Here is a 14,808-nt window from a genome sequence, read left to right as displayed (position 1 = left end):
AGGTGGGGGTAGACTCCAAAAGGAAAGCAGCTACATCCTGGGGGCCACATCAAAGAAAACTGGGACACAGCAAACTACTTTGTTGGAGGAATGACTGGGATACTAAGAGCAGGTGCAAAACTTGAGGGACGTCTGCCCAGCAAGGAGAAGATATTCTGAAAAGATTGTTTCAGAAGCATGGTTTATTCCTTCCACTCCCACAAAAGGAGGAAGCAGCCAACACGATTGCTAGCATTTGGACATCATGCTACAGCCTTTGCTTTTCTTTTGGTTTGGCACGACCCCATGCAGCTGCTCACATCATCCCAGGGCTTCACAGAGGTGTGTGCAGGACATGCCCCACAGCTGGGGCTGCTGAAGCAGACAGTGAGCAGAGCGGGAATGGTGCAATCACAAAGTCAAACCTGAAAGTCTTACTTGGATAATTTTCATTTGAGTCCTTGCTCAGGTAAAATCTATTAATTACAGAATAAATCAATGAAATGAGACTTCAAGTTCTCATCAGCAAGGGGTACAACATTATTGCAGCAGCAATATTTCCTTTCTTGCATATTACCAGAAAAGCATCCCACATTGAAAGCAAAAGCCTGGTAGCTTCATGTACCTGCCGCCAATGCAGGCATTGTAGAATGGACCCAGCAACACAGTCATTACTTAAGGAGTTGCTCAAGACCCAAAACCAGAAAAGTTTCCATTGAAATTTATCTTGAACAAGAGAACACGCAAGACTCAAATAGAAGCAGACAGTTTCGAAATAGGTTTTCTCTGAGACATAGTGAAAACAGACACCAGTTGGTTACTTCCCATAGCAGCCCCAGGAAGGGCAGACTCATGGCATCCCAGCAGACCCAAAGGGCACCCAGCAGAGCCACGTGCTGTCACCCAGCCCTGATACCAAGAACAACTCAAACCACCTGGTTTCCAAAATAGAATTTATAAAAAGGCTGAAAGGGAAGATGGGGGGGAGGGAAGAAGAAGCAATATATGTAAGCAAACCAAAAAGAGGACAGAACAAAAACAAGAAAGATCTTACTTTTAATTTTGTTCTTTTCTATGACATCTCTTGATAAAGACAATGTTTTGAAGGGACAGAATGAATAAGTAAGGATGTGATATGGAAGAGGATATAAACCTTGTAACTCATGAATGATCACTGAGTGTTAAGCCCGATAAGGAGTATTTTAGATCTATAAGATATAGAAACTCCTGAGGCACTTAAATCTAAAAAAAAAAAAGAGGTAATATCTGCAACTATCGAGTCATTTACTCTGTTGGTAGCACTGTAGCAGCTCTGCATGTAAAACATACATGAACATTCAGCAGAAAAGGCCTCAATAAAATAAGAAAAAGTCCAGAGTTCGTGCTGCAAAATTTGGCTTTAAAAATCTCCATTACCTTAAGCTGCCCAACCTGAAGCACAGTTTACCAAGGCTATTACTGACATATTCTAATCTCTTCTCCGTGTATTTAAAACAAGCCAAAATTCAACCAAAATAACTTCCATGCTGGAAAGGACTTGCAAAATCAAAACCAGCATGAAAATCGGCAAGGAGACCTTATGAATAGACTGATCTGAGATACTTCCAACATTTTCATTGAAAAGCAAGTAACAATTTTATGAAGACCTTTTTCTTCAATGCATTGTCCCCTTAGCAATAGGGAAAGTAAAATCTAGGCTGAGAAATATATATATGATGGGGAATGCCAGTGATCATAAAACCATGACACACGGTAACCATAACAGGACAATTTATGTTAAACAGAACTCAGATATCCAACTGATGTTTAAGGCCCCATCACGCCATATTTGAAAATCCTCTCCAGTCTTGCTTTATGGAGCCTCTGGCAATGGAGAATCACAGAACGATCAGTTCAAGCTAGCATTTCCATCAAATTACAATCCTATTAGACAGTTTCTACTCACCATCTTTCTGATGGCAGCATTCGAATGGTTTGCTGCTGTAGATATGAGCTCCAGCGATTCTGTAATAAAGAAAAGCACGTTATTACCAAGATGTAATCAGAAGAAGGTATGGCACAGTTGTTTTCTTCTTCTCCCTGATCAGCGCTTTTCCTGCAGAACTGCTGCTGCAAAAACAAGGACTGATTACATTTTGTCCTCCCTAAACTAAAGGGAAGGCTATAAGCAGTTACAAACATAATCGCTTTTGCATATTCAACTGATCCATGGGTACCATTACCAGTTTCAATACTTTGTTACTGTTTACTTGCTAAACCTGCATTTATTGCCTGAGCCAACATATCAGCTCCTTTCTTCTCTAGAAGAACTCCCAAATCCCTTTGTATTAATTTGGACAATAATTTGATTAACTCAACTCCCCACTGTTACCACAGCCCTGCCTTGAAGTATCTGAACATGTGAAGAAAAGAATACTCCCCAAGATTCTATTGCCTTCATTAGACAGAGAGGAGTTTACACGTACTTTCAGCATCTTTCCTGTCTGGAGATTCTTCTGGAAGTTTCTTTAGATAGTCCTTCAGGAGAAGCTCATAACGAGGAATCCTTTGCACAGGTTCAAGCATGTGATGCTGTAGCGTTAGATTTCCACACACCTCCTGTTTCTGTAATGGAGAGAAAACAACTGCAGAAGGCTTTGGTTTTGGTCATCTTTGGTGTGAAACAGCAATGAGAAACTGTATAGTTAACTGTATAGAGGAGCCCAAGAAAACTTGCCAAGCTATGAGAGCTGACAGGTCTTTGTCTCAGATCTCCGACATTTTCTGCAGACGTACAACATTTTACATTTTGGGTGTTTCTTTGCACTCTCAGAAAAGCCCTTCTCACACATGGCATTCCCTCTCCCCGCTGCCCTCAAGGATCAAATAAAATCAGCACCTCCACAGAGACACACTGCTTGCTAGAGCTTACTGTACGAGCAGCAGATACACCGCTCATACACCATCTCGGAAGTTACCCCAAATTCTCTCATTGCACTTGACCAAGGAAGGGGTTAGCTTTGGGACTGATTACACTAAATATTACCCAATAAGGCGCTGAAACAGCACCGAGTGCTGCAATGTACTTATTCTCATCGAATCCCTACAAAGTGATATTTTTATTTAGAAGGAGTGGGAGGAGAAACGACAAACGCGGCTGAAAAATAACTAACTTGAGTTTAAGTAGACAGAACATTTCTGTTAATGATACCATCTCATTCCTGAATCCTACATCAGTATCTTAACCACAAACACACGCAGTCTTCTCCAGACCAGTATTTGTAAGTCAGCTCACTAATGCCATGGCTTGGACTGTTTCAGTGTAAGCAGCCCCTCCACATTAACTTGGTGTTCTTCACTCAGGGAAAGGCGCTTGTTTCATGTGCATGTACACGTCCACATACATATTACAGTCCAAAACACAGCGCTGACTTGCCCCATTTTGGAAGCAAAGGCTGGAGATAAAGAAATGACTGGTAGAAAAACATTAGCTATCCTTCCAGAAATTTCAAGATATAAATTTGTTTTCAAAAAGAAAAAAGAAAAAAAAAAGAAAAAACCTTAGCATAGTGAACAGCATTTCTCTTTATAGGAGATTAAGTGAATTTATTATCTTTCATTTTTACAGCACATTTCCCAGAAAATACAACTGGGATGGAAAGAATCTGAGATTCCAGGAAGCACAGAGACACAGATTTGCACAACTGCCTTATTCCTTGGTTTATAATATTCCCCAATCCACTCACTAATATAGCCTCCATTGTCTTTTTATTCCTGCAACATGATGTACCCTAACACTGAACAATAGGGAAGCAGAGGAAGAAGTCAATTCCAGACTCTCATGTCAGTTGGAATAAACATGCCAAATGAATCCTCTACAAAAAGCCAGCAATCACAAATAACTGTTCCAAACAGGAGACCTTTCACGTTATGCGATCTCTGAAACTTTACAGAGCTTACATTACAATTCAAGCGACTTTACTAGAGGGAAGAGAAACATTTGTTCTGCGTTTAATGAGTTCACGTAAGAATCTGAAACACGCAAATATAGATTGAAAAAGCACTTTTGCGATGGCTTAACTAGAAAACTCACAAAAGTAGAGTCCTAATAAACTTAGCAGCTATCAGGTTTTCACCCCAGTAGGTGGACGCAAAACACATAGAATGTTTATCTTTAAGGACAGCTGAAGTCAGCTTGACACGTCGCAGTCATTTACTTATAACTCCTATGTGATTTTTTGTTTTCTATTTGCTCTCATTTAGCGTAATTAATAACTGTGAATGCCTGCGTAAGTACTCCATTAACAGCTGGGGCAGACACTGCAGTCCTGCAGGACCACAGCAGGCTCCTACTGGTATTTTGAAAAGTAAAGCTGAAGGTCACAAGAGGAGTCATGTTAATTTAATTCTGGATCCCGTGCCAGCCATCAGAGCTGTACGAACCCCACAGTACTTGTTCTATGCCACAAAGAAATGGAAAGGCCTGCGGCAGCTCCACTGAAATACAAATGCAACTGCAAAATCATTTGTATGTACAAATCATACAATCAGAATACCAGGTTTCAGTTTACTATATGCTAAACCACCAGTTTCTGATACACTGTAGACTTCTGTCGTGGTTCCATTAACAAAGGATACAGCAGATCCTGGGAGAGGGGACACAAAGGACAACTACTGCCTGCAGGAGTACCTGTGGCTCCCAGTAGCACAGAGATAGGCCAGATGAGCTGACTAAGCCTTTCAGGTCAGATCTTTGCCAAATTCACTATAGTCACAACAGAAGCAGAAGGTGCTGTGATGCCACAGCTAAAATAACATACAATGAAATACTGAACATCCCCTGTGGCATCCGCTGCCCTAACACTGTCTGTCAAAGTTCAGCTCAAAAAATGCACATGGTGTTGGGCAGCTGCCGCTGTGTTTCGCATATTGACAGCTAACAGGAATTATCTGTGTTGATGGCGTGCAGTGCAGATACAGAACTTCAGGGAGGGCAGCTCTCTGTTGTAGAGAGAACAGTTACTAACCGAATTATTCCTCAAGCTTGACACTAAACCAAAGGCAACAAAATGCCCATGCACACTGAAAGCACAAGTTCATACGCTGCTTGCTCTAGAAGAGGCTCGATTCCCTCCAGAGCCCAGCTGTGCCTCTGCTTCCCCTTTCCACAAGGCCAGGTCAGGCTGGGAGTGCTGGAAGCCCAGCCAGAGTCCTTGAGGGCAGCAGGCATCCGAGGAGGGCCACAGAGCCCCTTGCAGGGAAGGCAGAGCCCCGGGGGCCCAGCACTGCCTGGGCTCAAATTCCAGCCAACAGATGCACTTAGCTGCACAGAGCCTCAGCAAGAACAGGCTGGATTTAGACAGAAAAAGGTTAAGAAAAGGCCACATACAGTGAGAGTCTGGTAGAAGAAATTTCCCAGTTCCTGCTGCCTTTCTTCTGCTCTTCCAAGAGGGAGCTTCTGTCTGAGCCGGCCAGCAGCCCTTACCCTCTGCATAGGGCCTCTCCTCTCCCAGCTTGCTGGGATTACTTGATTCCTGACAGCTGGCCAGCCGACAAGCTCCCATTTAGGGTAGCAGCTGTGCTCCCTGCTCAGCTTAACCCTCTCCCTGCCAGGCCTCACCTCCCCTGAAGGATGGTCCACACTCTCCTAGAACCTGCAGAGGGATGCTTGCAGGCCTGCTCCAGCATGCTGTGTCCTCCTGCAGCTGGACCAGTGTCTCAGACTGTTCCTACAGACACACCAGCATAAGCAGAGCTCTTACTCCTTCCCACACAGCTTTATGAGTATGAACAAATGAAAATCCATGCCAAGCACCCTCTGGCAGAGTTGTGGCCCTCTAGCACCATGCACAACTTAATGAGCCTCAGAAACATCAGATCAAGGGTGTCAGAAACCCCAACAGCTTTCTCCAAGCAGTGCTGCCAGTGATGAGCCAAAGTCAAACATACCAGCCTCAGAAGGAAAATGTCCATGTTAAAAAGCAACACTTAGAATTAGTAATGAGAAAATTAAAGAGTTTACAAATGGATGTGTAGGGCATCAGAGCAAGAGGCTGCCCTGCATAAGGTAGCACATAAGGCAAGGCGACCCACTAGAGAGGCACAAAGTGCTAAGGAAGAACTGAGCTACAAGCACCAATAATTCTTCATTCTGCTGTATAAATATGAACAGAAAATACAACATACAGCAAAGCAATCTCACTCTCTCCCTTAATGAGAGAACTCACCCCATTCTCCTCACATTCCAAGACATACATAGGTAACAAATAGGGAATTCCTGAGAAAGTCCAACATTGTCAAAACTGCCAGGCAAATGGCTAAGTTGAAGAATTAAACTTCCACTGCTCCTCTTAAATACAGGAGTGGGAGAAAAAGCCAACTATGTGAAAAATCTGTGCAGCGCATCAAAAACAGAACAAAAGTCTGCCACTAAATCTGTGTTTCTTTTTAATTATAAAATGGTACCACCCTGCAGCAAAACACTGCCATGCATTGGAAATAAAAGAAATGAGGACCTCAAGAAAGCCGCATCAAGCTAGTTAACGACATACCTGTATATTCTGAACAACATCTTTGAAAGGAGATGACCTCTGCATGCACGTGTTCACCATGTCCATTGCCCTGTCAAAGTTCTTCACATATTCTCCATACATCTTCAGAAAAGGAGCCAGTTTCTGCAGGATGTCTCCTAACCGTGGGTTCACACTCCTATTGGAAAGAGAATGCTAAGTATAGAAGTCTTTGAAAATCAATTCTATTATTCTATAATAACAGACTTCTACTGTTGTCTTCCACCCACCCGTGAACCCAAGTTAGACATTTGGGCTGGCATCTCCCAGCCCAGCACCACACCAAGCTCCCCAGGGTGGCCCTCGGTTGTGTTTGGTCCCTAGGTACTATCAAGCAGCAACAGCAGGAAGTTCAGATGAGCCTGGAGACCTGCAAAGTCTCCATTAGTGTCAACAGCTCTGCCCAAGTTCACAGTCCCAGGCAAAGAAATCCATTTTTTAACTCTCTGCAAATCTGCTTTTTTAGTTAAATTGCACATAGGAGAAAATAATTGCTATGGTCTGCTGGACTCATACTACAGAGATACTGTAGTATCCTTGGGGAGCTGTGGCAGCACAGCCATCCTGCACCCCTGTTCCCCATTCAGCAGCACAAGAGCCACGTAAAGCTGAAGCTGTCATTTATGGGGAGATTTCCAAAGGGCCTCTATGGAAGCTAGATGTGTAAATGACAGTGAGAGCTGCATGTACAACTTTCTCATGTTCCAATCTCCTTGACAGAACCAGTTTAAGATTCCCTTCCATATTTTCTCCAGCTTTCCTCTCTCACTGAACTCCTGACTCTTAGTCTGTTTACAGTAGTGCCCTTTAGCCACGGAATGAGTTCATGCCCTGCCCTGACTTCCAGTCTCTCCAGTTTTCCTTTCCTTTATTGCAACTATCCCTGTAGACACAGGCTGAGTGCAAAGGTGCTGACACGTTTTTATTCCTTCTGGATATTGATGACCTATGTGAAGAAGAATGGACTCTAGCAAGAGAAACGTGAGCTCCAATCTTGACTTCATCATTTAGGATAGCTGGAAAGGTCAACTTTGTTGACTTTAATATGAAGTAAGGTGCAGCATCAGCATTATTAGCACTTTCCACTGAAGGAGATTCCGCAGCCAGTGCATCATCCCAAGTCAAGGGTCCTACATCTACCTTACAATTAAATGGAGTGATAGGCAGAAAGGTTAAAACTTACTACAGCTGTCAAATTTCAATTGATGTACGACCATTATCACTTATATTAAAAAAAATAACTATTTTCTTAAAGAAAGTATATGTACAGCATAACAAATAGTATTTATTATTTCACAGAAGGCCAGATCTTGTCCAATGCTGTGGTACTAAAACTACAATAGAAGCAGCTGTGTAACAGATGTAAACTCGTTCATGGGCACAAAGCTGTCTATCTAATCTTTCTAGATTTTCCTTTGTGTGGCTGATAAAATGCTAATTCTGTAACAATGAATTTTATATAATCACTACATTAAAATATCAAATGGACGGAAGTCTCCAACATGGCATGCAGAGTCTAGACTGTGATATGATGACGTGTTTTCCTTCTTTGGGAAATAATCATGTTTTTCAATACTTCACATTGGGGACAAGATACTTCATCCATGGAGCCAAAATAAGCACTTTGCTTCTTTCCTAGTACTACAATTTCACAGTACTGCAAAACAAGGAGAGTGGAAATACAACAAGAGAAATAGCTCCAAGAGTACTCTGGTCCAGAACAAAACTTCTCACCAAGTACTCTAGAAATGCTGAGCACTCAGCTCTACTCCTGTATTCAGGTAAAAGAGGTTTAAGAGACTCCATGCTAACGTGTTAAATAACAAGTGAACTACTGCATCAAACAATTAAAAATGCTGGAATAAAATCAGATGGCCGGGTTACTAAAAGTTTCATGAAAATATAATTTATAAGTAATTATACTGACAGTTACCCACCATTCTTGAGTAATTCTTGTTTTGAGCTCAGGAAGAAGAAACTGTCCGTGGAAACAATAGATAGAGGAAATATTTGAGAAGATGCCCGTTATCACTTCAGATGAAATACCTGCTTCTGACAACTTAGTGCAGAACACCTGCGTGAGACAAGACAGTACCAACACAGAGTTTAAAACACAGTGGCATCAGGTTGCAGTATTACAAAGCTGACTGCCTCAGAACAGAGCCACAACATCTGACTTCTGGCACTCAGCCCCTGGGGTTTGCCAACCTGAGCATTTTCAGGAGTTTCACAAAACATGAGCCTGTTGTCAAACAGGATTAGATTTATGCATAAGGGCCTACTTCTCTGTTAGAAATGTCTGGGGCATTGATTTGATATAAGCCAAAAAGACTGAAACTACTGAGAAGATGAGACATCTTGTTTTTGGGAGTGGAAGCTGCAAAGAACAATTGGTCCCTGAAGAGCACTTAACTGGTATTTACACGAAGCAAAAGCAACCCTTTGATTATTTTGTTTCTCTGTAGGAAAATCACACTGTACTGAACAAAAGCGAAAAGCACTCCCTGGATTTCTAGGGTCTTGAAACAGCCTTTGCTCATCCAAAGCAAACACTGGAAAGCTTTCCATAGGAACGACTGTTTTCACTGTTTTCAAGGAACGCCTGGATGCTGTGTTGAGGGACATGGTTTAGTGAGAGCTATTGGTAATAGGCGAATGGTTGTACTGGATCATCTCTTAGGTCTTTTCCAGCCTCAGTGATTCTATGATTCTAACACATGAACCATAATGAGCGAAGCCCCTCTCCCACCAACAAGTTGTATCTTCACTGCTGGGCTGTAGCTTAGAGGCTGAATGGAAGACATCACTGCAGCTCACAGAAAACAAAACGTAGCTCATTCAAAATTGAATTACCTGATCCAACAGATGGAGTCTTTTAACATACGCTTCTTCTGTATGGAGCAGTTCGTTTGCAATGTTGAACAGCTTTTGGGGCTCTGTACACTGGAAAAAAAATAAAAGGAGTCACAAATAACAGAATCCATCTGCAAAACTAACTTTCACCAACCATTCTCTCTTCCATTTTCTCCATGGGCCAAATTCCCTGCCAATACAGAAGCCCAAAGTGAATGAGCTCAATGCAGTCCAGAATCTGCTCCGCACTTCTCACCAAGACCAAGAGCTGCTTCCCTGAGCATCGCAACCCTGCATGCACAGCACTGGAGCACATAACACAGCAGGCAGCAAAGGTTCCCACAGGCTCACAAAAGGACCGGACAAATCTGCAGAGAATGAGTCCAGCTGAAGTCAATTAAAAACAAAGCCTGCTTCTGCTCCAGGAAGCACCTGGGCCCCTCAGCAGCACCAGTGATTTCTGTCCCCATCACCTATCTTTGTCTGCTCGCCAGTCCCTTGTTAGACACACAACATGGTTAGAAAGTGTCACTGAAACGCTCTCTTTAGGCTTCTTCAGTGCCATCTTGTTTTGATTATATACAAAGTCAAAAAGAAACAAACTTAAATTAAAAAACACATTCAGGCAAACCGCTGCGCAACCAAAAGACCTCAAAGCCTTCTCAAAGCTAGCCATGAATCCAAGCAAACCAGGCCCACAGCTACCCTACATGAAACGAGGTACCACTCAGCCCAAGTACCTGCAGCTCTGTGACAGAAGCAGCAACCAAGGGACAGTGAGGACTTCTGCTGTATTGGAAATGCTGGATTGAATGAATACTCATATGATATATGTTAATATTCTGGGAGAAAAAAGACCACAGCACAATGCTTTGAAGCTGTTATGGAGAAACACAACTTATTATAGATTATAATGAAAGACATTGCTGGCCATTAAGATTCCAATAACAGGGATCTCTCGCTGAGAAAGAATTTATTTGCCAGCTTTGCTGAGTGCCTGAATGAAAGGGGCTGATGTCATCCGGCTGGCAGCACCCAGAACATCCTCTGATTTGTTTAAGTTCTGAATTTGAAAAATAATTATTTTCAACCAAGTACATTTGCTCTCAAAAGTAAATCTTTACATAGCACAGGCACTTTCTAACCTCCTGACCTTCACCATCTGCAACTCAGTTTATACTTAACAAAAATCTTGCTGACATCTGCTCAGAGACCAAACCACGGCTGAGCACAATATCAGCCTGAGCTGAGCATTATGTTTTAAGGCAAGATCATCTTCAGCTGTTCCTTCTGCGAGTGGCAGACAGGCATGTTTTTCAGACTGATCTGCAGCTTATTCACCTTTCAGTTGACATAATGTTGTACTTAAAACAGTTGATGCAGTGAATTATAAGGACAGCACAGCTCCAACCCTCCTGCACTGTGTGCTCTTGGAAGGACAGATTCGACACGGCCAGAGCTGTATTGCAGGGGATATGGACAAGGTATTTCATGGCCTGTGTTTCTAAAGGAAGAAGTGTGCAAACTGAAATGCATTTATATTCCTTATTTAACAGCTTTATGTAAGTCTCTGTTCACATTTACTAACACAACTTACAGCCTGACAGGAATCGAAGAGCCCTGCTTGACTGAAGTAAGGAGGCGTCAGCCTAATGACTCAGGCAACAAAGATGGTCAGGGGAAAAGAGTCCTCAGGTAACAAAGAAATCAGCAGAGACACAACATGCCCAGCCTGAGGAGACCCCCAACATCACTAATGCTGAAGTGAACCAATAGCAAGGAGAACCACAGAATGGCCTGGGTTGAAAAGGACTGCAACGATCACCTGCTTTCAACCCCCCTGCTATGTGCAGGTCACCAACCTGCCGAAAAAAAATGTGCCGTTTACAAGGCATGTAAATGACATGGCAAATAAAATACTCAGTTTTCCACTTAAAATGCATTCTAAGCTGTTTTATAAATGTTTCTAAATGCGTTTCCCTCCTCCTTTGCCCACCATGACCACTCGGCAGGACCACAGTCCCACACGACAGCCTTACAACTGCTGTAGGACCTTTTCAGAGCAGCTGAGCTGGCGGAGTGACAAGGAAGATGAGAAAAGGGAAGTGTCGGTGCTTATTTGTGACACAGGAAGCTCCCTGCAGTGCTTGGAGCAGCAGTTGCGCGATGCTCTTTCACTTCTGTGATGAAAGTCCAACAATTCGTTTTCAGCTGTACGTGTCCATAAAACATTTTAAAATAAAGGAAATGCACAACCGGCACCAGGTTCTCATAAAGGGCAGATTCCCACCTGCAACGGGAGTGCATCAGCACCTGCAAACATGTATAACGTGCCAATCACAGACACAAAGTGGGTAACAGCAGACGCTGTGTTGTGCAATATCAGTGCTTCCTGAGGGTCTGCCCAGCTGTCCACCAGGTGCCAGGCAGGGAGCAGGATCTGCAGGCAATGTAACTCTGAAACCCTCCTGTAGGCTGTAACTGGCTGGGGCAGGGCTTGGGCCAACCTGCTGCCCTCCTTCCCCTGCAGAAGGTCCCAAAAAGATCATACACAAATTCCTCAGTGAAAATGTTGAAAGCAGCATGGATAAGCTGTCTGATTTGTAGGGCTTCTTTGTAGTGCTGAGATCTCACTTTATTCAGCATATTCAATACAAGTGAAGATGAGAACATATCTGATTTTTCTTAACGAGCACTCTGTGGCTCCGCTGTTTTGCTTAGCGGGTAACTTGTGTGGATTCATCTCTAGGCTTGGAAAGTACCACTGCATCAGGAAACAAGACAGAAAGTCCCCAAATAAAGCTCCCCCACTAACCTGCTGTAAGCCAACTGAAGGACCAAATCAGGAGGCCTCCATAGATTCTCATAAGAAAACGATTACTTCGGCCACGCTCCCTAGTGTCAAATCAGGAAGTGAAGGTAATCACTTCATATCCTCTTCAAGGCCAACTCGAAATCTTTTTTACCCCAAATACACGTGGAGATAATCTTACCCAGAGGTCTGACTTGCAGGACTGCAGGTCACGTTTTCCAACACAAACTGTACTGTGAAATCAGAAGCACAACTCCAGCTAGGTACAGGCAGAACAGGAACACGTCAGTGGCTGTACGAGGCCCAGGGGGGCTCTCCATTATCAGCATTATTTTACACAGCAGGTTCTCACGAAGCGGGACAGATGGAGAAAGGCATTTTTTGGTGATTATTAATGAGCACATATTACTGCTAGTGAAAAATATCTGAACAAAAGAACACGAGAAAGCATTGCCCATCTCAGCAGCATCACTCCACCGCTCCCAGGCAGTTGGTGATCAGAACCTCAGGTAACAGAGGCTGCAAAGCATGACAGCTCCTTGGTTCTGCTTTTGTCATTGCTTTTTATGTATCCACCGGGGCTAACATGCCTCAGTTTTCAGAGCTCCTGACATTTTCTGAAACATTATCAAAACTAATAAGCTCCCCTTGTTCATTCTCATTCTGATAAAAGACTGCTGGAAATCCCAGCAAGTCCCTCCTGCGATTTAAAACGTATCTCAATAATTGTGTGCTAACAGGGAGATCTGTGAGCTTGCGCTGCAGACTCCCAAAGGAAGCCACATCACGCTGCAGAGCTGAACCTAGACTAAATAAAACAATGCAAGTCATCTATCAGGCTGCATGACTTCACCAGCCATGGGATGTGTGAAAGCTCGGGTAGCAGATGCAGAGCGCTCCGAAGTAGAAATCTAGAGAGGAAAAAAGCAAATACGATGCTTTTTCTACTGATGTTTATTCATGAACTTTGCTTAACGCAATATCCCAGGAATTACCGAGCCATCGTTAAATCATTCTGCAGCTGTACTTCCCATGCATCCCCCTCCAACTACAACAAAGCTCTCTGGAAAACGTGACTGTTTAATGAGAGCGTTGGTTACCTCCGCTGTGCAGCTGCAGCCCGGTACCGGCAGTGGGAAGGGGGAGGCAGGAACAAAGCCTGGACACACAGCTTCCCCTGGGGGGAGGAAGGGGTCTCTCCTGCCCACACACCCACATGGGTGCTCACTGAGCTCTTCCTCCCAGCCTGGCACGTTGCTTTCTGGAGAACTGTTTTGTCAAGGGCGATGTGAACTCAGAGCAACCACATAACAAGGCAGCTTCAAATCGAATCATGCTGGTCAGAAGCCATGGCTCTGTACCCTTACAGACTCGCACTGCAGTGTCCAGATTTGCACCAGAACCAAAGGGCAGAATGGGAGGGTGCTGTGAAGATATAACACACAAGTTGGCTTCACTTGACCTTGAGCTGTGCACACTGCGTCCCCAGAAGAGGGCACAATCCTTACACTGAAGGAGAGGCAGCATGTCTTTAAGCCTTTCTCCACATGTGGCCACAAAACGGAGCTTATTTCTAGTGGTCAGCGTCAAAACTGCCTTCTCAAAACTGAAATCAAGCCGAAATGCAAGGACAGACCCAAAGGACATCACTTTAATGTCACACCTGTCTTCCCGTACTCATTTAGATGAGAAGATCCAACAGGAAGAAAAGGAACACAATGAAACAAAGCATTTCCTCCACTAGAGATCTCGCTCTTTCATAAATTCATTAAGCACCCTACTGACAAATACGACCACATAACTCAGTGTTTAATTGCATTATTTCACACTGTATGGACATTCAGCCTAAGGAATGCTATTTAAAAACAGCCATCAAAATTCTGATGTCTTAGACCAGTAATTATTTGTAGTATTTGTCAGTAAAGCTCTTTTTAATGATACTGTAAGGTCTTCCACTTGGGCTTGAAACATCTGCTTTGGTACTGCATGCCTAACTGAAACAGGAAATCTAATACCCAGATTAAAGACCTTGTCTTGATGATATGTTGCAACTAATAATCTTTTAAATAATATTTTAATTGCACAAATACCTATATACGTATATTACAAAGATAAAATAATTAAAGTATTTCATAGCATATGTGTTCATGTACGAACATATGCATGAGGGAAAGTGAACAGCAGCAGACCAGAAGCCATGCACTGTGATGGGGATGCTTGTGATGTGAGATGTAAATGAGCTTACACTAGCAGAACACTGAAGAGATACCAGATGTTAATGGACACAAGTTACATTTTAGCAGATGCTAATAAGAATCTCTCCCAGTAATACCTTTCTGGAGGATTCCCCACACTGATTTCTTGCATACGATACACATTTCCCTTGCAGGCCTGCTGGATCCTGTCTCATGTTGCCATGGATTTAATACTGCACAGGATGCAGGCTGCCTGCCCTGCAGCCTTCCTGCCCAGCTGACAGGCTGCCATCCCCACCAGCCACCAGGTGAGACTGGAGACCTGTGGGCAGGCAAATGAGATTGCATCCTCTCTATACACAGCAAGCAGCCAGGTTTGCCAGGCAGACCCAGCTTACATGGCCCTCACTACTCCCTAGTC

At 43.4% G+C, this 14,808-nt stretch overlaps 1 protein-coding gene across 3 annotated transcripts in view; it reads right to left on the bottom strand.

Annotated features, from left to right (window-relative positions):
• Window positions 1-14,808, bottom strand: part of FGD3 (FYVE, RhoGEF and PH domain containing 3) — an 86,531-nt gene that overhangs the window by 18,249 nt on the left and 53,474 nt on the right. For all 3 annotated transcript variants that reach the window (XM_072347124.1, XM_072347125.1, XM_072347126.1), the window contains exons 5-9: window positions 9,381-9,470; window positions 8,465-8,601; window positions 6,510-6,666; window positions 2,445-2,583; window positions 1,925-1,983 (exon numbers count right to left, since the gene is read on the bottom strand). In XM_072347124.1, coding sequence (XP_072203225.1) covers window positions 1,925-1,983; window positions 2,445-2,583; window positions 6,510-6,666; window positions 8,465-8,601; window positions 9,381-9,470 — 582 coding nt within the window. The remainder of the gene's footprint in view (window positions 1-1,924; window positions 1,984-2,444; window positions 2,584-6,509; window positions 6,667-8,464; window positions 8,602-9,380; window positions 9,471-14,808) is intronic.

The sequence above is a fragment of the Excalfactoria chinensis genome, chromosome 12 (assembly GCF_039878825.1).
Source record: "Excalfactoria chinensis isolate bCotChi1 chromosome 12, bCotChi1.hap2, whole genome shotgun sequence".
NCBI lineage: Eukaryota > Metazoa > Chordata > Aves > Galliformes > Phasianidae > Excalfactoria > Excalfactoria chinensis.
The sequence above is the reverse complement of the archived record's forward strand: the minus strand, read 5'-3'. Positions and strand labels throughout refer to the sequence as shown.